At 34.0% G+C, this 27,618-nt stretch overlaps 3 protein-coding genes across 6 annotated transcripts; 1 reads left to right on the plus strand and 2 right to left on the minus strand.

Annotated features, from left to right (window-relative positions):
• Positions 1–313: 313 nt before the first annotated feature.
• LOC107914531 (B3 domain-containing transcription repressor VAL2) lies at positions 314–11,643 on the plus strand. 3 transcript variants are annotated; one of them, XM_041102166.1, is made up of 13 exons: positions 314–667; positions 859–987; positions 1,396–1,477; positions 1,579–1,683; positions 2,377–3,011; positions 3,142–3,238; positions 3,341–3,515; positions 3,599–3,675; positions 3,741–4,166; positions 8,299–8,348; positions 9,318–9,431; positions 9,529–9,596; positions 10,606–11,643. In XM_041102166.1, the coding sequence occupies exons 2-13, from the start codon at positions 875–877 to the stop codon at positions 11,415–11,417; spliced, it is 2,754 nt and encodes a 917-aa protein (XP_040958100.1). In that variant the 5' UTR covers positions 314–667; positions 859–874; the 3' UTR covers positions 11,418–11,643. The 3 variants fall into 3 exon arrangements, with proteins under 3 accessions (XP_040958100.1, XP_040958101.1, XP_040958102.1); XM_041102167.1 differs by having other exon boundaries at positions 328–667; positions 3,849–4,166; XM_041102168.1 differs by lacking the exon at positions 3,741–4,166 and having other exon boundaries at positions 328–667.
• A 72-nt stretch (positions 11,644–11,715) lies between these two features.
• On the minus strand, positions 11,716–23,164 carry LOC107914532 (probable serine/threonine-protein kinase PBL1). 2 transcript variants are annotated; one of them, XM_041102169.1, is made up of 6 exons: positions 22,741–23,164; positions 15,324–16,274; positions 13,565–14,235; positions 13,158–13,415; positions 12,748–12,870; positions 11,716–12,584 (listed from the first exon to the last, which is right to left on the minus strand). In XM_041102169.1, exons 3-6 carry the CDS (start codon positions 14,189–14,191, stop codon positions 11,952–11,954), a joined length of 1,641 nt encoding a protein of 546 aa, XP_040958103.1. In that variant the 5' UTR covers positions 14,192–14,235; positions 15,324–16,274; positions 22,741–23,164; the 3' UTR covers positions 11,716–11,951. The 2 variants fall into 2 exon arrangements, with proteins under 2 accessions (XP_040958103.1, XP_040958104.1); XM_041102170.1 differs by lacking the exon at positions 15,324–16,274.
• A 1,945-nt stretch (positions 23,165–25,109) lies between these two features.
• On the minus strand, positions 25,110–26,719 carry LOC107914534 (RING-H2 finger protein ATL74). The gene is made up of 2 exons (XM_016843478.2): positions 26,211–26,719; positions 25,110–25,970 (listed from the first exon to the last, which is right to left on the minus strand). Exon 2 carries the CDS (start codon positions 25,959–25,961, stop codon positions 25,371–25,373), a length of 591 nt encoding a protein of 196 aa, XP_016698967.1. The 5' UTR covers positions 25,962–25,970; positions 26,211–26,719; the 3' UTR covers positions 25,110–25,370.
• Between the last annotated feature and the right edge of the window lie 899 nt (positions 26,720–27,618).

Here is a 27,618-nt window from a genome sequence, read left to right on the forward strand (position 1 = left end):
ATATAGGTTACCATATTAATGCTGTTAAAATTAAATAGTTCTATTTAAATTCTTTTATGTAATTAAATAAATATTACATATTTTTTTATTTTTTAAAATGTATAAAAATTGGTCTAACTGTACAAATGCAAAAGGTATGAATTCATACCAATATATATTTAAAAGAATAAGATACATCAAATTATTTGACATAAATAAAAAAAATGTTCTGAAAATAAACACTTAAATTAAAGGATTAAATCCACCAAGAAGGCATAGTAGGGGGACTCTATGTGGAATTTGAACATTATCTTATAATAAGAGAAAAGAAAGAGAAAAAAGAGGGTGGGGGGACGGAGTTCGCCGAGTCTTGAAGTATCATCGTGCATGCATTTTTTTTTTTTGCTAAGTACCAAACTCTTTTCTCTTTCTTTCTCTCTCTTTGTTTTTTTTTTTGCATGCACATGAGTTGTTTGCTATCTCTCACATCGCCGATTCAACTCTTCCCTCGTCGGAACTCCTCGTTATTCTCTCTCTTTCTCGATTCTCTTCCATAATTTATTTTCAAACCTCGTCAGCTCAAAGTCTCATAGTTGCTAATTAGTACAACAAAAAGTCGCCACCGTTTCTTTTCGCAACGATTTTCAACACCCGGTGAAGCCGAAGCTCCTGATATTTTCTTCTAAAGGTTGTTTTTATTTCGGTTTTGTTTTCTTTTTAAATTGATTAGTCTCCTACTTTGACTGATTTTGAATCTGTTCTATTTTGCGTTTTAGCTGGCTGGGTGGATTTTCTTGAACAAAATCTTTATAGGGGGGTTTTCACTGTTTCCGATTTGATCTTCTTTTTCCCTCGTATTGTAAAAAAAAATATTTGTAGGGATTAAATTTGGAGCATGGCGTCAAAGAGTTGCATGAATGGACTATGCGGCGCTACAACGTCGATTGAGTGGAGAAAAGGCTGGGCTTTGCGATCTGGAGATTTCGCCAATCTCTGCGATAAATGCGGGTAATTATGAAATTATAATCACTTAATCCTTCTTTTGTAAGCTCAGTAATTAGCTAAGCTCACTTTTCCTAGTCTAAGACAGAACAATTGAAACTATTTTATTTGCATTTGTTGTTTGTGAGTATTTAATTTTTTTTTTACGTGAATTGGAATATAATTTGGTTGAATTGATTCACTCATGGAAGCTAGAGAGTAATGGAACAGTTATTGAAACGATTAGATTTTTGTACTTATATCCATCCTCTTTTAACATTGCCGGAAATTTGATTATGTTTTGAATTATATAGAGTAGCTACATACAGGACATAATCCAAAGAAGGCAGAAATTATGCCGAACTGATCCCAATTCCCATTGAAAGAACTCCAATTGTTTAAAAGCAATTCATTTATGATTTATATTTGGTCTAGGTCTGCATATGAACAGTCAATATTCTGCGACATATTCCACTCGAAGGATGCAGGGTGGAGGGAATGCAGTTCATGTGGCAAGGTGTGTGACCCCAAGTGTTTAGTTTCTTGCCTTGTCATTGCCAATTTTCTCTTCCGTTTGTAATAGTGTTGTGCAAAATCTCAATGTCTTGGCAATGGCAGCGTCTCCACTGTGGATGTATTGTTTCCAGGAGCTTGCTTGAGCTTCTCGATAGTGGAGGGGGCATTATCTGTATAAGCTGCGCTAAAAAATCAGGATTGAACCCTGTAAGATCAACTTATTTAACCTTTTATTGCTTGCTAAAGATGTTGAAATTATGATTTTAGCATATTATCGTATTGTCTATGATAACTAGACACACCTTTTGATCTTGGTATAATTGTGCCTCTATAACAATCTCATTTTGATCCTTCTCAAATTGATTTAGTTGTTATCCCAACCCTGTGATGCAACCTCTTCTTTGGTTTAGAATACTTTCAGACTTTTTTTTGTCTCTCTTTCCTGTATTATTTTTCCTTCTTTAAAATAACTGTCTCCATATATGTTGCATATTATTATATTAGTTTTTTTTTGGAGGGGAGGGGGGGAGTCAAAGATTAAAAGGAAAAGGCTCATTCTTTCATTGCAGATTAAATTAGAGTTTAGAATAACATTTTCACTGGAAAGCCTTAGCATTTACTGATTCTCGATCCATCTAGCCTTGCACACCATGGTCTAGGATTTTTGTATTCTGTGGTGAGGATAACTATTTATGACATGAGGAAAAGGGATATTATTTGTTAAGATATTTTCCTTTTCATGTTAACATCTTTATTGTATTAGTTCTATAATTTAGTTTATTTCAGTTTTTGGTACCATTGGTACTTTCTTGTACATGCTAGACTCCTGCTAGCTTATGCTAGAACTTTTATCCATAAAAGTTCAGATATTTATGATGCTTTTAAAACAAATTTATACAGATGATTGAAGATGAAAAGCCTAATGGATTTGGTATAGTGAAGATTGATGCTGGTCAATTGCACTCAATCTCTGCAGACAACGAATTGATTAGCATTAGCAATGAAAACCTAAAGCTTATGCAGTTGAGCAACAATGCAGAAAGCATTGGACTGAGGCAATTGCTTCAGCTTCACAATGATGACTCAAGTAGGTCTTTGTTGCAAATGAAACAGGAGGAAGTTTTGCCTCCTGCAATAGACATTGGAAGCACATGCTTGTCAAATACTAATCAAGGATCTAACGGATCAGTTCAAGCTGTGAAACCTGCCATATTTAAAGCTAATATTTCTGAGACATTGCCGCAAACAAACTTAAGTATTTCTTTAGGCAGTTCATTAGGCAACCAAAATGTTTTTCCTGGTTCAGTTGTGGATGAAAAAGGTAAGATGTCTTCAGTCTTGCAACAGGCATCCAAATCTCTCCATCTTCTACCCAAGCCTCCAAAGCCAGTGCTAGCAGGTTTGGAGGTGAATGCAGGCATGGTACCCCAGATACGTGTTGCTAGGCCTCCAGTAGAGGGACGTGGACGGAATCAGTTGCTTCCTCGTTATTGGCCAAGGATTACAGACCAAGAATTACAGCAAATTTCTGGAGAGTATCCACCATTGTTTCATCATTACTTTAATTTATTTTTATGTACAAAACCCTGCATTAACTGCTAGATTAAAATTTGCATCTATCTATTAACTTGGTCAGTAAAATCCTTAACCAATGTAAATTTCCAGTTCAAATTCCACCATTGTTCCTCTGTTTGAAAAGGTTTTGAGTGCAAGTGATGCTGGACGGATTGGTCGCTTGGTTCTGCCAAAAGCATGTGCTGAAGTTAGTTCCTATTCTATCATCATACACTTGCAACTGATATTTATTTACTCTTTCTGTTTAAAAGCCTTGTTGCATCTCTGTTAAAAGAAGTATGAATTGCAGGCTTATTTCCCCCCTATATCTCAACCAGAGGGCCTTCCCCTAAGAATTCAAGATGTAAAGGGAAAAGAATGGGTGTTTCAGTTCAGATTCTGGCCTAATAACAACAGCAGGATGTATGTTTTAGAGGGTGTGACTCCTTGCATGCAGTCTATGCAGTTGCAAGCTGGAGATACCGGTACCATTCTAAACCTGATTATGGGACAATTCAATTTTTTTGGTTAGCTCTCATTGAGTAAAATATCATGGTTCTCTAAACAGTAACATTTAGCCGCATGGATCCTGAAGGGAAGCTTGTTATGGGGTTTCGTAAAGCAACAAACAATGCTGTGGTGCAGGTAAAGTAGCAGTCACTTTCCATGTTAGCAAGCTTGATCATTTATTGATATGATCAAATAAACAGGAAAACCTACCATCTGCCATTCCTAATGGCACTCTTTCAAGTGAAAGTTTGTTTTCGGGTGTTTTTGAGAACCTGCCCATAATTAGTGGTTACTCTGGCCTTCTTCAGTCACCGAAGGGAAGCACTGATCCACACCTTAACGCACTGTCCAAACATTTGAGTTCAACTGGTGGTGATATTAGCTGGAATAAATCTGGGAAGCACGAGGACAGGATAAGGAAGGGCTTATTACTGCCATATATGTTAACTCCGGAGAGAAAAAGAACTCGGAATATTGGGTCCAAAAGCAAGAGGTTGCTGATTGACAGTCAGGATGCTTTGGAGCTGAAACTTACTTGGGAAGAGGCACAGGATTTGCTCCGTCCACCACCAAGTATCAAGCCTAGCGTTGTCACGATTGAGGATCATGATTTTGAAGAATATGACGTGAGTACATTTTCTAGAATATTTGGGGTATAACCATGCTTATATGTTTGGCTGTTCTGGTGCACTTAGCTCTTCCTATCAATTTAACTTTGAACCTCTGATGATTGTTCGAATACCAGTTTTCTGTCTTGGTGCCAATCATTTTGTGCATTGAAAACTTTTTGTATCTATAAGAAAAACTGGGATTTATTAAGCCCTAAGTACGACATAGTTGTCAGTTTTATTGGTAAATTTAGTTTATATTGAAAGAAACAAGGTTTTTATTTTTATTTTTTGTTTGTTTGGGGGAGGGGGGAGGGAGGCCTTGGTCAGGCATCATTAATGCACCTTTTAGTTATCTTTTCAATCTCATTATGCCATTCAAATAAGATGGGGACATGTTTATGTTGAATATTGGCAATATCCCACATTAGGAAAAGATAGAAAGGGAGGGGGTTTGGTTTGTTATATATAGAACCCCTCCCCCTTTGGTTGTATCATCCCAAAATCTTCTCCTTTGTAATATTTCTAGAGGAAATATTAATTTGGTAGTGTCCGAGGACGTAAGCTAAATTGGCCGAACCTCGTTAAAACTCTGGTATTTTATTTCTTATTTGTTTGCTTTTATTTAATAGCTTTATGTTGGTTATATTTATTTAGTTATTATTGCTATAAATATCTAAGTGAGTTCTGTCTAGTTGTTGGGTTTTAAGCGGGACCATTGTGACCCCTCCAATTTAACTGGGAATTTTCTTAGTATAATTGTTGGCATAATAATTATCTAAATATTTCTGATAATATTGTTATTAATATTATCGTCGCTTCCGCAACAATTGGTATCAGAGCCAAGGTTTTGTAGTATGCTCTGTGTTTGCAGCTTAGTCTGATCTTACACATCAGAAATATTTCCTAAAGCTTGTGGGTATTCTGCATTTGGTGGCTATTAAGTAGAAGCTATGGCAAAAATGACAGAAGAAAAACCATCCATATCAACAACTTCCACTTCGTACATTTTGCCGAGGATTGGAACTGCAAATACGAGATTTGTAGTGGAAATTTTTGATGGAACAGGTCATTTCGGCATGTGGCAAAGTGAGCTTCTAGATGCCCTATTTCAACAGGGTCTAGATATTGCCATTGAGGAAGAAAAACCAGAAGGGGTTGATGATAAAGAATGGAAGACCATCAACCGATTGGCATGTGGTACAATTCGATCATGTCTTTCCAGAGAGCAGAAGTATATATTCAGTAAAGAGACTTCTGCAAGTAAATTGTGGAAAGCATTGGAGGAGAAATTTCTGAAGAAGAACAGTCAAAATAAGTTACATATGAAGAAAAGACTGTTTCGTTTCAGTTATGTTCCTGGTACCACGATGAACGAGCACATTACCAATTTTAATCAGCTGGTGGCTGATTTGTTGAATTTGGATGTGACTTTTGAAGACGAAGACTTGGCGTTAATGTTGTTGGGATCGCTTCCAGAGGAGTTTGAGTACCTTGAAACTACTTTACTTCATGGAAAGTCGGAAGTAACTTTCAATGAAGTAACTGCTGCATTGTATAGCTATGAACTACGCCGAAAGGATAAGTTGAAAGGTTCAAGTGAAGCAGCAGTGGAAGCATTGGTAACAAGAGATCGTCAGAAAAGTCAGTCTAAGGGGAAGAGAAGAAAGTCCAAAGGTCGAGTTGTTGCCAAAGATGAATGTTCCTTTCGCAAAGAAAAAGGACATTGGAAGAAAGATTGTCCAAAATTGAAGAAAAAAGGGAAGACTCCGCAAGATGCAAATGTTGCAGAATGCAATAGTGAAGCAGAGTCAGACTTTTCTCTTAGTATGACATCTTCAACATTATATGCAGATGAGTGGATCATGGATTCTGGTTGTTCCTATCATATGTGTCCCATTCGGGAATGGTTCTTTGAATTTCAAAAACTAGATGAAGGGGTTGTTTACATGGGTAATGATAACACATGTAAAATAGCCGGGATAGGTTCAATTAAACTGAGGAGTCATGATGGATCTACTAGAATTTTGCGGGATGTACGATATGTCCCAAAGTTGAAGAAGAATCTCATCTCTTTGGGGTCGTTAGAATCTAAAGGCCTAGTTGTGACAATACGAGATGGAGTTCTTAAAGCAACTTCAGGAGCATTGGTGATGTTGAAAGGCATAAGAAAGAACAATCTGTATTACTACCAAGGTAGTACAGTGGTCGGGACAACAGCAGCAGCAATTTCGAGTACCAAGAAGGACGCTGAGGCAACACAGCTGTGGCATATGCGTTTGGGCCATGCTGGTGAAAAATCCTTGCAAACTCTAGCCAAGCAAGGATTATTGAAAGGTACAAAGACTTGCAAACTTGAATTTTGCGAGCATTGTGTTCTGGGAAAACAACGAAGGGTGAAATTTGGCACTGGGATTCACAATACTAAAGGTATTCTGGATTATGTGCATTCTGATGTATGGGGACCGTCCAAGACTCCATCACTTGGAGGAAGACGTTATTTTGTCACCTTTATTGATGATTTTTCCAGACGAGTTTGGGTGTTTCCTATGAAGAACAAAGATGAGGTGCTTGAAGTTTTCCTTAAGTGGAAAACTAAAGTTGAAAATCAGACAGGAAGGAAGATTAAGGTTCTCCGATCAGACAACGGTGGAGAATATAAAAGCGATCCTTTCCTGAAGATATGCCAAGATTGTGGCATAGTAAGGCACTTCACCGTAGGTGGAACACCGCAACAGAATGGGGTGGCAGAGCGTATGAATCGAACGCTTGTGGAGAAAGTTCGATGTATGTTATCTAATGCTGGATTAGATAGAAAGTTTTGGGCTGAGGCTGTGATGTACGCTCAACATCTCATCAATCATTTGCCATCATCTGCTATAAATGGCAAGACTCCTTTGGAGAAATGGTATGGAAAACCTGCTACTGATTATGACACCTTGCGCATTTTTGGTTCTATTGCATATTATCATGTGAAAGAATCAAAGTTAGATCCAAGAGCAAAGAAGGCTCTATTCATGGGCTTCAATGCTGGTGTTAAGGGATATCGTTTGTGGTGTCTAGAGGCAAAGAAGACGATAATCAGTAGGGATGTTACCTTTCATGAATCTGCCATGTTGAATAAGGTAAATCCAGAAGGAGTGAGTAGTACTTCGCAGCAGGTGGAGTGTACTCCGCAGCAGGTGGAGTTTGAGCAGAGTGTGGTAATTCCAGCAGAAGGTACCACTAGTGATTCTTCATTGGCAGATGCAGAGTCAGATGAGGAAGAGGTTTCTACCCAAGAACCTCAACAGCAATCAGAGCCAATTGCAGTCAGAAGGCAGAGACGAGAAATTCAGAAACCAGCTCGTTTCACTGACATGGTAGCTTATGCACTTCCAGTTGTTGATAATATTCCATCCACTTACACCGAAGCCATTCAGAGTTTAGAGAATAATAGATGGTTAGGTGCAATGGAAGAGGAAATGCAATCTCTAGAGAAAAACAAGACGTGGAAGCTGGCACAACTACCAAAAGGGAAGAAGGCGATTGGTTGCAAATTTGAAGACACTATTGAAGTTAGTGTTATGAGAAGATGTTCGAAGATGTGGAATATCGCCAAGGTGGAGATTTGTTGAATATTGGCAATATCCCACATTAGGAAAAGATAGAAAGGGAGGGGGTTTGGTTTGTTATATATAGAACCCCTCCCCCTTTGGTTGTATCATCCCAAAATCTTCTCCTTTGTAATATTTCTAGAGGAAATATTAATTTGGTAGTGTCCGAGGACGTAAGCTAAATTGGCCGAACCTCGTTAAAACTCTGGTATTTTATTTCTTATTTGTTTGCTTTTATTTAATAGCTTTATGTTGGTTATATTTATTTAGTTATTATTGCTATAAATATCTAAGTGAGTTCTGTCTAGTTGTTGGGTTTTAAGCGGGACCATTGTGACCCCTCCAATTTAACTGGGAATTTTCTTAGTATAATTGTTGGCATAATAATTATCTAAATATTTCTGATAATATTGTTATTAATATTATCGTCGCTTCCGCAACAGTTTATGCGGACATATTTATTGATATAGTATGTTCCTGAAAGAATTATATCCATCTAAATAGTAAAATTCACCTCAATTTCCCATAATTTTTTATACATGTTTTTCATGCAGGAACCTCCAGTGTTTGGGAAGAGGAGCATCTTTGTTGTCCGTTCAACTGGGTGAGTGTATGCATTTATTTTTAGACCTTACTCTGAAGGTTAAGACAACCCTTGTCCAGGAGGAAAAATTAGTAGTTAAATTACTTTTACCATGAGTAACTCCAAACTTATAATTGGTGCTTTCCTCTGCCTTTCCTTTTTTTTGATGTCTCTGTTTAGTTCCTTTATGCTCTGTTTCAGAACATGATTTAAGAGTTTGGATTTGGATTTCATTTTTTATGTAAAATGTAAAAATAAAATGCATATGTTCTGGACAATTATTTGAGATTCAATATAATGTATGTTAGAAAAGTATAAAAACATGGATTTGTCAAATCCTAAAATATTTTAAGATTTTCAAATTCATCACTAAATAGGCATCTAACAAATACGTGGATTTGAGAAAGTATCATGAATGTGACATTTCTAAACAGTTTACTACTCAATTTACACTATTTTTGAAATCGAAATCCAAATTCTAAAATCCTAGTTTACAAACGCGACCTTAGAAAATTTAGTAATATCAATTACATTGACATGAGAACATTATTTGAAGTTAACAGCTGAGGGCCACTGATGTAATAGCTACTGAATGTTGATAGGATGCGTTTCCATGTTCTTTTCTTTTTTCTTTTTTTAATCTTTTGTGTGTGTTTGTGACTGGTGAGGGAATGTTGTTAGAACCATCATTCTCTGTTAAATAAAGTTTATACTGATTGTATTCACGTGGAATTTATGTCAATATAGAATCTGAAAACAACATTCAAATTCAAAAATCTTACATGCTTAATGATATGGCACAAGTTACTTAAGCCAAATGTCAATTCCACTGGAAATCTTGGAAATATCAGCTCAGTTTCATTCAATAAAACAACTTGTTTTGTCTATTAGCAATTTGTGTCTGTTGCTGTGCTAGAAAGGATCTATCTCTTTCTCAAGTCTATGGTAGGGTAAATCTATCTAGTCTTGAACACTAATCTTGATCCTCAGGGGACAAGAGCAATGGGCTCAGTGTGATAGCTGTTCTAAATGGAGAAGGTTGCCTGTTGATGTTCTTCTTCCACCAAAATGGACATGTGCAGACAACAACTGGGACCAAAGCAGGTCAGCATTTTCTGAGTCACATTTCTTGTGCGTTCCTACTTGTACCCTTAAAGAGTTACAAAGGAAATCTTTTCATTTCCTCCCATTTTGTTCTCAGGTCATCATGTTCTGCACCAGAAGAACTCACCCCAAGGGAGCTAGAAAATCTTCTTAGATTGAATAGAGGTACATTCTCAGTATATATTCCTTTTCTAAAGAACAAAGGTGCTGTATTAGTATTGGCTTTCTTATCATGAAACGTTTCAATCTTTCTACATCCAATAGCCAAGCTTTTTCTCTCTTGGCTAAAGTAATCAGCTGTTTGGGTATCTCTGAGAAGTTCATCATATTGAACAAGGGGCATGGGAGGGAAACAGATGGACATTATTGAATAGAATATAAAGAAATGTTAGGGGTAAAAAGGGAGGAGCAGAGAAACTAGTGGGAAAGATCAAAGAATCAAGAGATGAAAACCAGAGAGAACAAGGAGAAAGAATTAGAAGGTAGAAATTGAGTTTTATTACTCCAATATAAATAATCCATGATACAATTTGTCAAAGAATAAAATAAAGTGAAATAAATTCATAATATCTAAAGATTGAATGAAAATTAGCTAACAGCATTACAGAAGTATGGTTACAAACCAAAAAACCCTAACAAGAATAGAATTCTAGTATATCCCATATGAGAAAGCCATATACTTCGTCATAATCATACAAAACTATCTTTCACCATAAATGCTTAAACTTCAAGGGCCATAATAATGTGCTATAATGTTAAAAGGTAGGTTCTGGAGTTAGTACATCATAGTTGGCTGTAGCCATATACTTCGTCATAATCATACAAAACTATCTTTCACCATAAATGCTTAAATTTCAAGGGCCATAATAATGTGCTATAATGTTAAAAGGTAGGTTCTGGAGTTAGTACATCATAGTTGGCTGTTGCTGTGCAGACATCAAGCCGTGTGGCTTTTTTGTGTGATGAGTTCTTGTGGTATTGTTTTGTATTCCTTGACCAAGTTGTTCTAGCCCAAATGGTTTTTACGTATACTTATTCTGCTATCACACTATTACTGGCTGCATCTTGTCACTGGATTTATTACTGATTTTTTTTTGCATTTTTTAGTCAGCTTCACTGCTTTCCAGAGACCATTTATGAATAATAGCTATTAAGCCATATTTTATATGAATAGATTTCAAAAAAAGGAGAATAGCAGCATTCACTAGGCCAACCCAGGAGCATGAATCATCATCTGGTTTGGATGCTTTGGCCAATGCTGCTATCCTTGGAGACAATGCAGATAATTCAGGCACGACGTCAGTGGCAACTACTACTAAACATCCAAGGCATCGTCCTGGTTGTTCTTGCATCGTATGCATCCAGCCTCCGAGTGGAAAGGGAAAACACAAGCCAACATGCACATGTGTTGTGTGCATGACAGTTAAACGTCGTTTTAAAACCCTCACAATGCGCAAGAAGAAGCGTCAATCGGAGCGTGAAGCAGAGATTGCTCAGAGGAATCAGCAAGCATGGGGTCCCAGTGAAGAAGCTGAGGTAGACAGCAGCTCTAAGCATGTATCATCATCACACCTCAATCCTTTTGAGAATGAAGCAAGGTCGGCTAACGAGTTAGAATCCAAGAGCCAGAGCTCCAACAAGTTGGTTGAAGCTAACAAGGGACAGATAGACTTGAACTGTGATCCTGACCGTGAGGATGATTCCCAATTAGGTCCCAACCGCACAAGCATGACAAGTCTTGTTCGAGTGGCAAGCCTTCCATTGGAGACGTACCTGAAGGAGAATGGTCTTACAAGCTTGGTATATGAACAGCAAGGAAATTCAGCGTCAAATGCTCCACCACAGAGCATGAGTGGGACTGTGGAGGGTGAGACACAAGAAAATAGCTGTTTCCCTTCTGCCACCGAAGAGCCTGAGAGTAAGGATGAAGAAAATGGTGAAACTGGATCCGACAGAGTCGATGACAACAATGACAAGGATCCTTAATGAGACTCTCTGTTTGTTTTGCCTTAGAATTCTTTTTAACCCCCTTTGGTTTGGTGTTCTTTTCCCTTAGAAATCCATAAGGCGTTTGGTATTCAGGTTTTCAATCCCCATATATTTATGCATTACAACAAAATTACTATGAATATATAGTGAGAGAGAAGGGTTTACTTTTACGCGTGTAAAAACACAACCAGTTTTATATATATATATTCATCATTTTAACAAATTGATAGTTGTAAGCTCATTGTGCTTTATGAAACTGACTTGAATGTAATTAAGTGCAGATGATGCAAAAAAATTCATCGGAATTCGCATTCTGTATAGAAGTAGACTGATATGAATGATTATGAACATATACATAACACTATATATTAGAGGGTCAGGCTTGCACTCTTATCTACAACAACAGCATCCTCCCCATTTCCACATCTAGAAGGATCAAGACAGTGGAAGAACCACATCTATTATCTTCTCTATGTTGTGTTGAAATAAAAAAGGGACAAAAAAAATGAACAAATGCATATATATAAACAATCAATATCCTTCTACACTAGCCCTCCTAAGGGTTGCTGATGATGATCTTCTACTTTCTTGCCTCTCAGACTCCTCTAACGGGAGTGTCGAGGAACACGCTCGTGGTGGAAGTGCCAATGGCAGATTAGGTGGTCTTGTAGGAGAAACAGACATCCGGGCTCTTGATGGTGGTGACGGTGAGAAACTTGACCTGGGTGCAGGAGTAATGATGCCGTTGAGACTCGGTGACCTTGACATCTGTTTTCCAGCAATTGCTGCTGGGTCTTGCAGAGGAAACCGACAAGAGTATTTCAGGTCTTGGATGATTTTGAGATGCTCAACGATGGTTCTCATGGTTGGCCTCTCTGATGGGTCCATCTGGAGACACCTTTGTGCAATGTCAGCCACCGTACGGGCAGCTTTCATAGGAAAGCGACCTTTGAGCTGAGGATCCATGATGAGTGACAATCTACAATCGTCGGCTAGGAATGGCCGGCTCCACTTCACTAGGTTCCTCTCTTCCTTGGGATAACGGTTGTCAAGGTTCTTCCGGCCAGTGAGTAATTCAAGTAGAATGATCCCAAAACTCCAAACATTGCTCTTTGGAGTTAGGCGCCCTCTCTCCAGAGTCTCTACGGATATATTTGCCACAGCCTGTGTAGAGAGAGAATAAGTTCCCAACAACCCGAAGAGGAAAATTTATGTAGAGAGTTGCAATGAAAATCTAGACAACTTAGTGCACCACAGTTTGTGGTTTAAAGCAACAATAATTATAGATCAAATACTTAAAGATCAATTACATGGCAAAGTAACTTACAACTGAATTACTGGAGATCTCTTCCATCTCTGGGATATGACCAACGCACCCATATCCTGAGAGCTTTGCACTGAAATCCTTGTCGATCTGTATGTTGGCGGTTGAAAATTCATTGTACATTGCCTGCATATGATAGAACCTTTTAAGTAATTATGCATTTATAAAACAAGAATAGTACTTAGAAAGTAAAAGCAAATTCCCAAAAGTTACTAATTGACACAAACTAATGTAGCAAGAACGGGAATTGACTCATAATATCCAGAAAGGGCTAATCAATAAGAGACCTTATTTCAAACAGAATAGTCATCCCCGTTAAACATGATCAAAGCTCAATCCAAACATGCAAATGACACAGCTCATTCAGTTTTATCATCTGAAAATATAGACGCACATAGATATTTGAACCATACCTGAAATGGTCCTTCCTCATGCAAGAAAGTAAGACCCTGTGCAGAACATAAAGCAATTTTCATGCGAGTATTCCAATCAAGTGGCGGTCCATCCGATCTCCCATATAAAAGCCGGTCTAAGCTTCCATGAAATAACCTCTCATAGACCAACATTCGTTGTTCTGAATTATCACGTGCATGGTACCCAAGCAATTTACAGAGATTTGGATGTTGCAATGACGCAAGAGTGTTTACTTCGTTTATAAATTCCCTTAAACCCTACAGGAACAGAAATAAAGCAGTGAGACTCTCTAAAACAATACCTTCAAACATTTCCAAAATTAAGGGAAAGGCAGCAACAAAATAGCTTACCATTTAAGGATCACAAAAATCATGCGAAAAAAATTTCATTAGTATAAATTTTGTACCTGAGTGGATGGGTGAAGGCGAGTAACAGTAGCTTCAAACTTCTTTGAACTTGATGTGTCATCTCCGAAGGATGCCTTGTACATAACAGAAGATAGACCCTCAGATGTGCATCGATCAGAAGAGAAATGATGGCAAGCAGCTGCAATTTCTTCGTAGGCGAAGTTACGTAGTGTTCCAGAGGGAGGCAGGGGTAATGGTCCCGAAGCAAAAAGAGGGCCACTAACATTCCCTGCTTTAAAACTTCCCATTGTCTTCAGCGCAGTACTGTGGGGAGATGGAAGTGGAAGAGGCTGTGGACTTGATGACTTCTGTTCCTTGACTAAACCAACACGACTCTTCAACTCTTCTTGTTCTTCAAATTCAACTGACGCAAGCTCATCTTGCTCAGCAGCATCAAGACTTGACGGAGCAGATAATGCACGTGTCCTATTGCAGCTTGCCTTGTTATTAGATTGAATTGGTTTTACTCTGGTTATAAAACTTGGGGGTGCAGATTGCAGTGATCGTGTCTGAATTTGGGGCTCAGGCAGCATGGTAGGAATATGCTCTTTATGAGCAATGTGTTTTACAAAAACTGACTGTTTGGACTTTTTCTTGTTGCTTCTCAAAACTGTAAAACACCCCATCTTATATACAAACCACCTAAATTGTATTTCGGACTTTTATGTTTCTGCAAGAGGACAAAGAAGAAAGCACAAAAATCAATAGAAGCTTTGAATCAGCTAGAACATAAATAATGCAAAAGTCTACTCATCGCAGCATAGGAACAAGGTGCAAAAAGGACAAAAGAGGACCGGGGTATCATTTTTGTCTTGTAATATCAGATGAACAATCCATACCACCAACAATATTAATTATCTCAAATACTCATTGCCTAAACTACAAAATTCGAGCCATTGGACGTCTCATTATGATGAAACCAAAGGCTGCATATCTTGAATAAAAGTTGCATAAAGTGGTTAAGATAAAATCATATGTAAGAAAACATGTTCAAACAGATATCTACACAAAGATCGCATTGTAATTTACATCAATTCCCCTCCCCCCCCCCCGAAAACCCCTTCCCTTATCTTCAATTTAGTAATTGCAAAGATTATATGGCAGAGGAATAAAAGCCCACCTACCAAAACCTAGCTCAAACAAAAGCGTACAGTGCCCAAAGTTCAAATCTTTTATAACCAATTACAACAAACGTCAACATGGGTCAAGAGATCAAATTCCATAAACTCTAAAATAGTTCAGTGAATATGCTGACGAGCCGGTTATAGCTTTCAAGTGCATATTTAGTAATAAATTATCACCATGGATGCATAAAAAGAGAGGGAAAAAAAAGAAACATCAAACACATGCACAATGCAAACTAGAGATTTGCAGGGGAAATTCATTTTCTTTTAACAAAAAGAAAAAGGTCCTTTGTTCAGCAAACTATTTCATGGTCCAAATCAGCATAAGACACAACTAAGCAAACATAATTAAAAAAAAAAACCAAGAAGAAAATTCGTCAACCAGCATCTGGGTTTACAAAATTCAACCACAGATCCAAAATAATCCAAAACTGAAAATAGGAAAAAGAAAACATAAATTGCACATCCACTAATCAACTATTAGAATATTCTTATCTGCATGACTAATAAAAAAATAATTAAAATAATTCTAGCGAAAACACAACTTTCAAACAAAACACACCCAGAAATCATTAACGAAATTTCAATTGTTTTCAGCAGAAAAAAAAAGAGAGAAAAAAGGTGAGAATCAAACCTATGTAAGCAGGTCATGCAAAGGCGAAAGAGAGTAGGAAAACAGAGAAAGCTGAAAACCCAGAATCCCTTGTTTGGTTAGTTTGAGGAGAACAACTTTGCAAGTCAAAGAAAGGTAATGGAGAGAAAAGTTGTTCACTGTGAGAGAGGTTTTGAGAGGAAAAAGAAAGTAGGCAAAAGATGAGTAGAATATTATATTATTATTATTATTATTATTAGGAAGAAGAAATTCTTTTTTCTTTTTTTTTTTTAAGAATTGAATAGGAGAAAAAGACAGCAGCAATGGTCAAACCAACCAAAACCCGGATGTTAATTAACAGTTAATATTTTATTTTAAATTTTCTTTCAACAAGCAATACACGCCTTCTCAATTTTTATACTTTGACACTTTTATCCTTTTCTTTACCACAAAATTTCCAAGCATATTTGTTGTGGGATTCTCATTCGTTTTGACCATTGAAAAAGAAGTGTTTTGAGAATGAAAGAGAAAGTAAATAAGATTATGTTAGTTAGGTAAGGGAGGGAAAATGTAGAAAGAATGGTGGGTAAAATGGTAAAATGAAGAGTGCAGCAGCTAGATTTTCAACGAAGGAGCCCATCGATTGATGTGACTGGACAGTCAAAGTTTAGAAAATTAGTTCCTTTTTATATTGATAAATAAAAAGGGGGGTGTGGTCAAAGTGACCTTTCAAGATAGGCATTTGACTATCAACTGTGACCGTCCGATTCATTGCGGGTTTCAAAGATCTTTTCTTTTGAATACAAATAAAGGCTGTGTGGGACCCCACCACTTTGTCCTTTGCTTTGCCTAACCTGGTGGCCGCACACGCGCCCTAAAACAAAATCCTGCTGGGTCGATCCTGGGCCCGCTTTCACTGCTACCCTTGGAATTTTTTAACATTAGCCCAATTTTGGTTCCGGTTGGATCCATGCCTCATCCTCTTCTCCCAAGCTATAAATTTCACAATTATTATTAAAAAAAAAAGTATGTATTAGTAAGTTTGTGTTTTAGTCACTCAATTTTAAAAAGTTACAAAATAATCATTAAATTATTCAAAGTTCTCATTTAAGTTTATTTGCACTGTCTGCACCAATTGAAAGCTCTTTTTCCTCTCTTTTTTTCTACAATTTAGTTTTTTTATGAAACAACTTTAAATAGCACGAATATGCAAATCAAAATCCAAACAGCTTTTTTCTCCAATTTCTAACATTAATTGTCAGATCAACTTCGACTTGTCAATGGGTACTGATCTATCATACTAATCGTCAAATCATCACTCAGAGTTCACCAGTCAGATTTTAGAAAGAAAAGAAAAAGCTTAACAACTCAATGACTTAAATAAAAACTTTTGGATAGCTCACTGACCATTTTGTAACTTTTTGAAGTTGGTGACCAAAAATGTAAAGTAACTAATAGTTTTGTGATCTTGGGTGTAGTTTATCCTAGGTTATATGTAAAGTAACTTTTGTTCAAATAAGAGCAGAACACTTTCAAATGTGCTCGAATGAGGGCAAACTTTTAAAAATGGTCAAATAAATACCAAACCTTTTCAAAAGTGTTCAAATAAAAGCATTTAAAATGCTTTATTTTATCATATTATGTTTTTTATTTTTATTTTATTTTCAAGTAATATATAATTCAGTTATCATGTGTTCCATTCTAAACACATCAACATCCATCTAATTTTTACCACAAACTAAGGTTCAGTGCGTAAAAAAACCTTTATTTGAGTACTTTTATAGAGATTTAGCCTTTATATGACTATTTTAAAATATTTGACCTTTATACGAGTAACCCCTAAAAAGTTATGCCCTAATTTGAGCATTTAGCCAAAAAAAATTAATAGTTGTGTATATAATTATGTTTATTTTAAAATTTGTTTTATATGTATAGATATACACAACACCACATTTGCCCAACAATACTCAAATTAGATTGTGAGTGTGGAACATGAGATACATTTAAAATCTCTTAAAATTTGAAAATTTATTAGAAGATTACATTTTCATACCAATGTCCAGAGAAGGCATAAATATCATATATGGTAGTTGAAACAGCAAAAAGATCAGAACCTAATAGTCATTCAGTACCTATGGCAACAGAGTGTGGTGCATATGCGGTTGAATCAGAGAGAGAAACAAGGCTCCAACTCTCTCCTGTGGTTTCAATGGTTTGGCGGTTTGCTTGATTTTATTGAAATGAGATTGTGATGGCGTTTGCCTGTGTTTGGTGTGCAGGGATAATGGTCTAATATGACACTTAAACTATCAATATATATTTTTATTATGGTACATGTATTTTAAAAATATGCTATGTGGAACCAAAACTATGAAAATGTGTTTTATTATGGTATTAGGTGCTAAAGTTGTTAGTGAGTTGCTAAATCAACCAACGTCCAAATCATAAGAAAATTTGAATAATATAATGTATAGATGATTGGTAAGCCCATGTCTGAAAAATAAAGAAGAGTTTTATAACTTTAGTTTCATTTCCATTGAGTTTCTCCCTTGCTGTGGCCTCTCAGTTTTCTTTTTAATTTTCACTCAAACTCTAAACACTTTGCTTCAGATCTACCCTCCATTCACTCCAGCAAAACAAAACTAAGATAGCAGAGACAAGAGTTGTTGGCCCCAAATATTAAAAAAGGGTTTCCATTTTTTATTTACTCCAGTGTAATGGTGGTTTTAAAAATCATTATTAGTTGTGTGATATTAGAAGTTATCTTAAATCTAATATTTATGTTACCAATATATACTGGTTTCATTTTTAAATAAAATTAATATTATTGTTATTATTATTAATTACAAGGGATGATACATAATAGATATTTGTGTGGAAGTTGGGATGTTATAATGATGTCATCACCTAAAAATTTTAAAATGTATAAAATATCTAAAAATTATAAATAATATATTTTCATAATTTTATTTATTTTCTGAAATTTTAATGTACTCTTTGAATATTTTTAGTTGTCATTCTTTTTGTATTTTTATTATTTTTAAAGTGTTTAAGCTTTATATATATAAAAGTTAATACGGGTTGATCTAGGTAACAGATACTAAAAATAGATATATACAAAATAAATCAGATACTAAATTGCATAGTAAATATATACAAATTAAAACCTATCATGTTACTAAGAACAAAATATATGAAGATGGCAAGATGTATATAAATAAATTATTAAAAAAATGAATATTTTATTTCTAAATTGTATGCATAACACAAAAAGACAACATAAGCAAACCAATTATAAACTAATTGAATCATTGTGAAAATTACATGAAACATGAAACAACACGCACACGAACGTGTACCAATCCCCGCCCAACAAATGATAAGAAAGTAAATCTTTGTTTATAATACTCTAAATAAATAAGGAAAAACAAAATTATCATAAACAATTTTAATAAAAATGGAAACAAAAAAAAAACATATTATTTTATTCGGATAGTTAAAATTAATAAAAAGTGTTAAAACCTTGTGATCAAACGAAAGTATTATCTTCTTTTATTTCATGTGTTATTCGAACATGACGATGTTTTTGTCTTTACTTTGGTTAAAAAAAATTGGTTGGTATCTTTGATGAAACAAGATTATGGGGCATTCTGTCGATTATCTAGATGTATATGAAATTTCATTATTTTATTATGTTCCTTTTCTCTTGGTGAAAGGTGCAATTTTTGTGCTCCAAATTTGAATTATTTCTTTTCAATTTCTTAATTTTCAGCAATCTAAGTTAACTTGTTTTTTTGTCTGATTGGTTTTTAATATGTACATGTGCTAGTGATAGGTTGTAATTTAGTACTTTTGGTTGAACTATAAAATAATATTACAATTTGAATAAGGCTACGTAGACATAACATCTTTGTGCCCAATTTTGCATTCTTTTCTTTGCTACTATTGTGTTTCAGATCACATTTTCTTTTCTTTTATTCCTTGATGCAACAACGTTTAGTATGATCTACTCTTCTATCACTATGTATTATTTTTTTTTCAAAAAGAAAGGAAAAAACAAATAATTTTAACAGTAAAAAGAAAATGAAAAGATTCATTATAATGAATCTTTGCATAAAATAATTTATATAAAAAATTCTTCAATTTTTTTTTCACTTTGCTCTCACTTGCTTTCCTTATCAATTTTTTTTCACATTTCCCTACAAATTGAGATAAATACCGTGTAACGACCTAAAAAGTGCAAGTATTGGAAAGTGAATTATCGGGTCTCCGTTTTGGTAAAATGGACTCGTAAAATAATTATTAAAAATATTTATAGAATTAGTTATAAGACCAATTAGATTTTAGTTAAGTGAATTTAGTTGAATTAAAGTTAATTGAGTATTAGGACTAAATTGAATTAAGTGTGAAAGTTAATTATAGAATAGAGAAAGGTGAAAGGACTAAACTAATAATTAAACAATAAAAAGTGACAAGTGTGTGTAATTATAAATACATGTGTAATTATAAATACATGTGTAAAAAGATAAATATATACAATTTTAATATTTATATTGTATATTAAATATATATTTATTATTTAAAAGATATTTATTAGATAAATAATTAAATTATAAGATATTTATGTGATTAATAAATTAATTTGTGACAAGTGTAGGGTATAGATTAAGTACAAGTGTAAAAAATATATGTATACATTTGTAATATATGTATTATTTATTAATTAGATATTTATTGTAATTATATTATTATCATTATTATTATATAAAGTAAAGAAATAAAAGAAACAATGAAATAAAGAAAGAAAAAGAACAGAGAAGTAGAACGAAACAGACAAAGGAAAGAAGGAAAAAGGAAAATTTGGGTTGTCAAGGTTCAAAGTTAATTTGGTAAGTCAATTTAATCCCTTTTCTCTTAGTTTTGATGTTTTTGGAATCCTAGAACAAAGTATTATTGGATTTATGTCAAAATTTTGGAAGTTATTAGATTTCTACACATTGATTGTGTTGAATAAATGAAATAATTAGGGGTTAAATTAATTTAATTTCAAGTTAGAAGTTAGTAAAGGATTTAATTGTAAAATAAAGTGTAAGTTTTGATTAGTAGGGACTAAATTGAAAGAATCCCGAAATTAGGGATTTATGGTGAAATTGAAGAGTTAAAATGAGTTTATAGTAAGAATTGAGAAAGAATATGAAGTTAAATTGGGAAAATAAAATTAGTATTGATAAGGGATTAAATTAGAATTTAGGTAAAGTTTAGGTATAAATAGAAATATTTTGATGAAATTGCGTATTAATGATTTTTAATTGTTTAATTACGTAGCTAATGTCGTGCAAGAGTCATTAACCAAGAAAGGAAAGGAGAAGGTGGACAAGGAGTGACTCGAGAGAAATTTCGGTTAGTATTATTATAATTCGAATTTAATTATTAATTGTTAAAATTTAAATTAATATACATGATAAGCAAATTGAGGTAAGTATCATGATTGAATTGAATGATAAATACGCATTGGTATTGAATTTATTAATAGTAATTGTTGAATTTTGAATAATATGTTTAGTAAATAAAAATAAGGTGAATATTGATATTGAATTAAATGATATTGAATTATATGTGAATTGAATGAAAATGACTAGTGATATGATTTGAATTAAAAAAATTAATGTGGTATTAAAATGCATATTGGATTGAGAAATTGATTTGAATTGTGAACATAAAAAATTGTGAATTGAATGAAATTGAAATGAAGTAAGAATATGTATGAGCATTTGATGGTATACTGGTTGGAAAGTGAAAAATGTATTGAATTAAATTGTGATTAAATTGGAATGATTTGAATTGAAAGTATGAGAAAGTGATTGAATTGAAATGTGTTTCAGAAACCCTATTAACTAGTCGGGCTGAGTCGAATATAGTTGGCATGCCATAGGATTGAAAGAGTTCAGGGATACTTCGACCTTGAGTCGATGAGACACTGGGTGTCACTATATTTCTTCGGATAGATTTGATGAGGTACTGGGTACCAACTTACTTCGGCTAGGCCGATGAGACACTGAGTGTCAACTTTGCTTCGAACTATTCGATGAGGCATTGGGTGCCAATCTGGTGCGTTTGGTTGGATCCGTGTATCCGTCAAAGTCCGAGTCAAGTTAATAGGGGTAAAAGAATAATTTTGATAATAGAATTTTTATTGAATGATCTTGAATATGATTTGAAATGAGATATTAAATTGAGATATGTAAATGAAATGTATGAACCATGGGTTCAAGAAATAGATAATGATATAGTTCATGAAATGGTTTTGGTAGTACGAGATGATGTAAAAATCTAAGTGAAGAAAAGCAAATTGAAATAGCTATTGTTGAAAAATGAGAAGTGAAAATAAAATGATTTGAAATAGTGAAATCATATGTGAATTTAATTGAATACAAGTTATTGAAATTTATTTATGGATTTAATGTATAAATTGAGTGTTAAAAGATCATAAGTATAAATTGATTATAAATGAACGAATCGAATTGAAAGATAGTTATTATTATTGTTGTTGTTGAAACAAGTTGATTTAATGTATTAAATGTTTATTGAAAGATTAATGGTATAAATTGAATTAAGAAATAGTGTATGAGTTAATTTGAATACCATATTATAAAATTAGTTGTTTAGTTTGATTATTAAAAGATTAAAAGTATAAATTGAATATAAATAAAAATGATAATGAATGAGTTGATAAATTAATTGAATTTGTATGAATTGGAATGAGTTATTAGAACGAGACGTGGAAAAATCCAATAAAATTGAGATAGTGAAATAAGGTATGAATACAAGTAAATGCAAGATTGAAATATTGCTTATTGTTATTAATGATCAACTTAATTTAAAGTATGAGATAATTAATGAATAATTGTAGACATAAATTAAATGTATATAATTTATCGATTAATGTTATAAATTTGAATTATGGTAATACCACTGAGTATACCAATACTCAGCGTACGGTTGTTTCCGTGCGCAGGTTAGTAAAAAGCCAGTGTCCGGTCCAACAACCAGAGCAATCCCGATCTCAGAGAAATTTTTGTGATGTACCTTTCTTTTGATAATGTGGCATGTATCTAGGTGACGTATTGATTAAAGTATACTATGTCTGTTACTTATTTGTGAATTAGTTATAAGTTATCTGATATGTCCGGTAATGCTCCGTAACCATGTTTCGGTGACGATTTAGGGTTAGGGGGTGTTACATACCGAAAATCAAGTGATACTCAATTTTTGTTCCTTGCCTTAAATTAAAAAAAATTATCCAAACAAAAAAAAATTGACAAGTACATTCATTTCTACGGGAAATCTTGATTAGTTATGTCATGTTATTATGTTTGGATCATTTGCTTAAAAAGTAAAATGTAGAAATGTGATTCTAAGCATCTGCAACTTAGGAAGAAAGTTCGAGGAGATATCTTACCATTTCATTCCAAGAGATGCAAATAAGGTTGCCCATGTGTTGGCTAAGGAGGGATGCTGGTATCGAGCACCATGCTTTTGGGTTGAAGAAACCCCAAATCCAGTTGAGAAGATGACAATTGTGAACTGGAACAATTGGATTCGACAATATTAAGACATTTTTTGGAATCTTGAAGATGGAGAAGGTTCAATCTGAATCTCCATGCGCTTGTTTCTCTCAAGCTTTTGCCTATTCTACTATGGTTGATGGATTTTGAGCTTTGTTTGAAGAGGTTTTGGCTGGTATTTCTCTAGTTTCTCTTTATGGTTGGTTGGAGGAAGGTTTTGTTTTGTTTTGTTTCGTTTCTAGTTTCCTCTTACTTTGAGTTTTGTTTTAGGCGTTTTAATTGTGTATGGCTGTTTGTTTTTTAGCTTTTAGTGGCTTTTGTGTGACGTTTGGTTTGTTTGATATGTCTTTTCATCTGTTTGTAACGTCTTTAAGGGTGTTAGTTTTTATTGAGCCCCTACAACATTTAATGAATAGCAGCTTTACATTTAAAAAAAGTAAAATGTAAAGCTTTATTATTTGATGAACGAAATATTAAATTATTGAAAAATATATTTTATTAACCTATCCTTAATCATATAAAAGGTTATTAAATTATGCTAATAGTGAAACTTAACTATGAAAATATAGAAAGAATTGAATCAATAATATAATATACAAAAATGTTAAAATTTCTCAACTAATAAATAGTAAACAAAAGAACAAACTCACTTACAATAATAAATATAGTTGAAACATACCTAAAAATATATTTTAAAAAATAGAAACTTTGATTAATTAATACCTATTAATTTCATCTTCATTTTAATGAAAATTGGTTAAGGCCATAAAAATAGAGTAAAATTGTCACAAATTTCACTTACCAACGTAATATAATAACATATAATATTGAGATTACTCACTCTATTATCAAGTCTTGACACTACCATAATATCATGCTAGCAACTCAAGGTAATGTTATTGAATAAAGCATGATTATGTGATTCACGAATGTAAAATTGTCACAAATCTTATTTATTGGTAAGCCTCGAATCAAATCAAATGAGCAAATTTTGAACTAAAATTTTTGAGTTAGTTTAGTTGGTTTGTTCTATTTATCATCCAATTTTGAAAGTTTTTGAATTAAGTTTAGTGAAATGAAGTTCTAATCTTAAAAAATTAAACAGATAAAATTAAAATCTTATAGACAATATGATTAAATCTATATCTAAAACACATAAATTTGAGGTCATATATCACTACAACAAAACAGCCCTAAGACGACACTTTTGGACTGACACTTTTCTAAGTGTCGGAATAGATCTACCGACATACGCTTTGGCCAACTTTTTGTATAAGGGTCGGGATATGCATGCCTAACTTAACGCTTAACTAAGAGTAGCCATAGACCTATTTTGTTGTGGTGTATATATATTTGAAAAGCCTTTCAAAGCTTTTGCTTAGTATGATTTCGTAATTTATCTATTTAAGGCATTGAATTTATTATTTTGGAAAAAAATAATTTTAATATATATTATTTTAGGAATTTTTGGAATTTTTAAATAATTATTTGAAAACTCGAATATTATTTTGAATTTTTTGTAATAATTTTTTGAGAAGGGTGATTGCACGTCATCCTTATCCATTTCCGACAGGAGAATGACAAATCATATTTTTTCCCATGATATTCAACTTTTTCTTCCTAAAAAAAATTCAAATCCAACTAAAAATGTTAAAAATCGGGAGGAAAAATCTAATTTGTCATTCTCCCATTAGAAAGGGACAGGGATGATGTGGAATCACAGTTTTATACAATCATTTTTCTAATTTTCTAGATGACCAAATTCTCATTTTTAAATGTGAGAGATCCAAGATAATTGTATCAATTTGTTTTTTGATTTTATTGGAATGGTAAACTTAAATTTAAGAAATTGAATTTCAAAGAATCAAAAACCAAGAATTTAAAAAAGAAAAATTAATTCAAATCACATTGTTAGAGTAGATGGGTAGTTAACGTGATGAGTGATAAAAAGTGAAATTTTGAGAAATTTTAAGCATATTCACACGAAAAATCATATATAAAGATAACGTTGAATAAATAAACATAAATCTAGGTTTATGCTCTTAGTGATTAATATATACGATATTATCCAACTCTTCTTACATCTTTACCTAATTTTACTCTTCTAATCCTAACTTGATTCCTCCAAAATATCATATCTTTTCAGATTTTAACTCCATAAATATATATTTTACATGTAAAGCAATTATGGGGATGTATTAAGATAAAATTAAATTTTTTATAATATAATTATAAGTATTTTTATCTGTTTTACTATCTAAAATTAATTAAATTAAAATGATATTAAAGTAAAATTGTCCCCAACATTCACAAAACCAGGGAAGCAAAAGGGAGCAGGCAGTGCCCGTGCATGTGCACTTTTGCAGTTGCACATGCAAAAAAGAAGATAAGTTTGGTTGACTCTTAAGCTTGTGACTAAATACTTCTTTCATTTCATCTCTCCAAAATCTAGATAGTGAACAGTTTACCCTTCTAACAACAACTACAAGTAGAGTTAAAAGCTCTAAATGGGTATAGAACTTCCCTATCCAACAACGACAACGACGCTGCCGTTTGGATGATCACCACCTAATCCATTCTGTGGTTGCCGTAGGGAAGTGACTTGCTGGGATGTCTCGGTTTTTGATGCATCGACTTCAAGTAACGAGTGCCGACAATTCGGGCAAGATGAGTGTGAGAGCAGCCATGTATCAATGCACCTCACATGAAACCCATGGTTGCATTTTGGCAACACTCTTACTTTTTCTCCATCAACGAACTCTCCCAGGCATATTGGGCACTCCGTCGACGGCAAACTCACGCCTTCCCCATACACTGCCACCGGGATTTGTCTCAAATCTCGTTTCTTCAGGCCTGTTGTCGCCAAGCGAGCAGCTGCTTGTTCTGGGGTCTCCGTCGCAAACCTTCGGCTGCAACGTAGAGCGCAACGGACTATAGAGTTCAACCCCACTGCACAGATCAGAGCGCATAAAAGAGCTGCCAATATAACCACCAAGTTGGTGTCGAAATTTGTCTCGCTAAGGTAGGAATCATGAGTTTTGTTCCCATTTTCCGGTGGCAAGCTCACTTCTGTCCCAAGCAGGCGTCGATGCATATTCACACTTGCTGATAACATAGCTAGCCACTTGAAATATGGAGGAAAAAAAAACCCAAGAACAATTGAACAAGTGTTCTAAAAAAGGAGTTGGGAGGTTCCTTAAGGCTACAGCAATGTTGTAAAGATTCCAACTAGAAAAAGACATAAAAAAAGCATCTTCTTTGTTGCTAAGATAAGCAAAATGGTCCTCAGTCCTCACAATACTAAAACATGTCTCTTCAATAAAGCAAAAGAAAACGGAAAGCAAAATGGAAGCCTTGCCTTTACCTGAGCCTATCAATTTGTGGTCTAGAATTCATGGGTGGGGGGAGGTTACTCAAAGAGATAAAAGATTCTCCCTTTTCATAGCCTGAAAACTAGAACACAGAACCTTGTTTACTTATGCAGTTGCAGAAAAAAAGAATGGAAGGGGAATTTATATGAAGGGTGATTTGCTGTGATAGTGGGGGTCAGGTTTTCAAGAGATCTATGGTAAGATACAAATGTAAGATCAAGAGATAAAAGTAAAGATATAATTGAGACGGGTTTGCCTACCTAATCATGATTGGGGGTAATATAAAGGCCAAATCTGATCATGATCCCTTTGATTGAACAGTTGTTTTGATAAGGTAGTAAGTCCAGCGTGGTTTAAGCCAATGACAAAGGGTTGGGTCATAAAGAAGATGCTACTTCATCCATAGTGGAAATTGGGGAACTTTGCTGCCATTTCCTGATTTGAAGACTCATGACTTTTGACATCACCTTTGACAGAGATAACTACTAGTTCGAAAAATCATACTCTGCCTACAATAAATATCTCCTAACCTTTATTTCCTCTTCCTAACTACAAAAGTGCACTAAAGTTATCCTTGAAATGGATCCATTAATTTTTCTTTTTTAGAAAAAAAGGTAATTAATAAGAGATTCTATTTTCAATATTTTTAATCTGGTTTATAGGTTCGAATTAGCAACTTGGCAATAACAATAATGGAAGTAATTTGGTAAAAAGTAAAAGAAAAATCCAAAAAATTGGAACTTGATCAAATTGTTAAAACATCCTCTTAATCATAAATATATGGGTAAGTCACTAATCTATGAGTGAGTTTTCGTTTTGGTCACTTAACTAAAAAAAGTTACAATTTGATTAATGAACTATTCAAAGCTTTCATATAAGTCATTGGGTTGCTAAAATTGATGCTATATAGTTTTTTTATTTGCACTGCTTGCACCAATAGAAAGCTCTCTTTTTCCTTTTATTCTACAATTTACTTTTTTTTCATGAAATAACTTTGGGCGTCACGAATCTACAAACCAAAATTCAAACAACTTTTTTCTCCGATCTTCGATATTGATTGTCAAATCAATTTGGATCTAAGATATGTTCTTCTTCTCGTTGATGGATACTAATCCATTGTGCTGATCGTCGAATCGTCGCTTGAAGCTCACTAGCAAAACTTTAAAAAGAAAACTTAATAGCCGAGTAACTTAAATCAAAACTTTTGAATAGTTTAGTGACTTAAATGAGAATTTCTGAATAGTTTAGTGACCAAACTGTAACTTTTTTTATTTAAGTGACTAAAACGAAAATTTACCCATAGTTTAGTAACTATTGGTGTAGTTTACCTTAAACATCCAATGATTATCGAATCTTGGACTAAAGAAAATCTTCACTTTGTGAAATTAACGTAGGTTTGAA

The sequence above is a fragment of the Gossypium hirsutum genome, chromosome D10, assembly GCF_007990345.1.
Source record: "Gossypium hirsutum isolate 1008001.06 chromosome D10, Gossypium_hirsutum_v2.1, whole genome shotgun sequence".
NCBI classification, from domain to species: Eukaryota; Viridiplantae; Streptophyta; class Magnoliopsida; order Malvales; family Malvaceae; genus Gossypium; species Gossypium hirsutum.

Coding starts and splice junctions, on each gene's coding strand:
- LOC107914532 (XM_041102170.1), bottom strand. CDS start 14,191: ATGGGGTGTTTTACAGTTTTGAGAAGCAACAAGAAAAAGTCCAAACAG. Junction 13,416..13,564: donor GCCTTCACCCATCCACTCAG/GTACAAAATTTA, acceptor CTGTTCCTGTAG/GGTTTAAGGGAATTTATAAA. Junction 12,871..13,157: donor ATGAGGAAGGACCATTTCAG/GTATGGTTCAAA, acceptor TATCATATGCAG/GCAATGTACAATGAATTTTC.
- LOC107914534 (XM_016843478.2), bottom strand. CDS start 25,961: ATGTTATCAGCAAGTGTGAATATGCATCGACGCCTGCTTGGGACAGAA.
- LOC107914531 (XM_041102166.1), top strand. CDS start 875: ATGGCGTCAAAGAGTTGCATGAATGGACTATGCGGCGCTACAACGTCG. Junction 1,478..1,578: donor AATGCAGTTCATGTGGCAAG/GTGTGTGACCCC, acceptor TGGCAATGGCAG/CGTCTCCACTGTGGATGTAT. Junction 4,167..8,298: donor ATGATTTTGAAGAATATGAC/GTGAGTACATTT, acceptor TTTTTCATGCAG/GAACCTCCAGTGTTTGGGAA.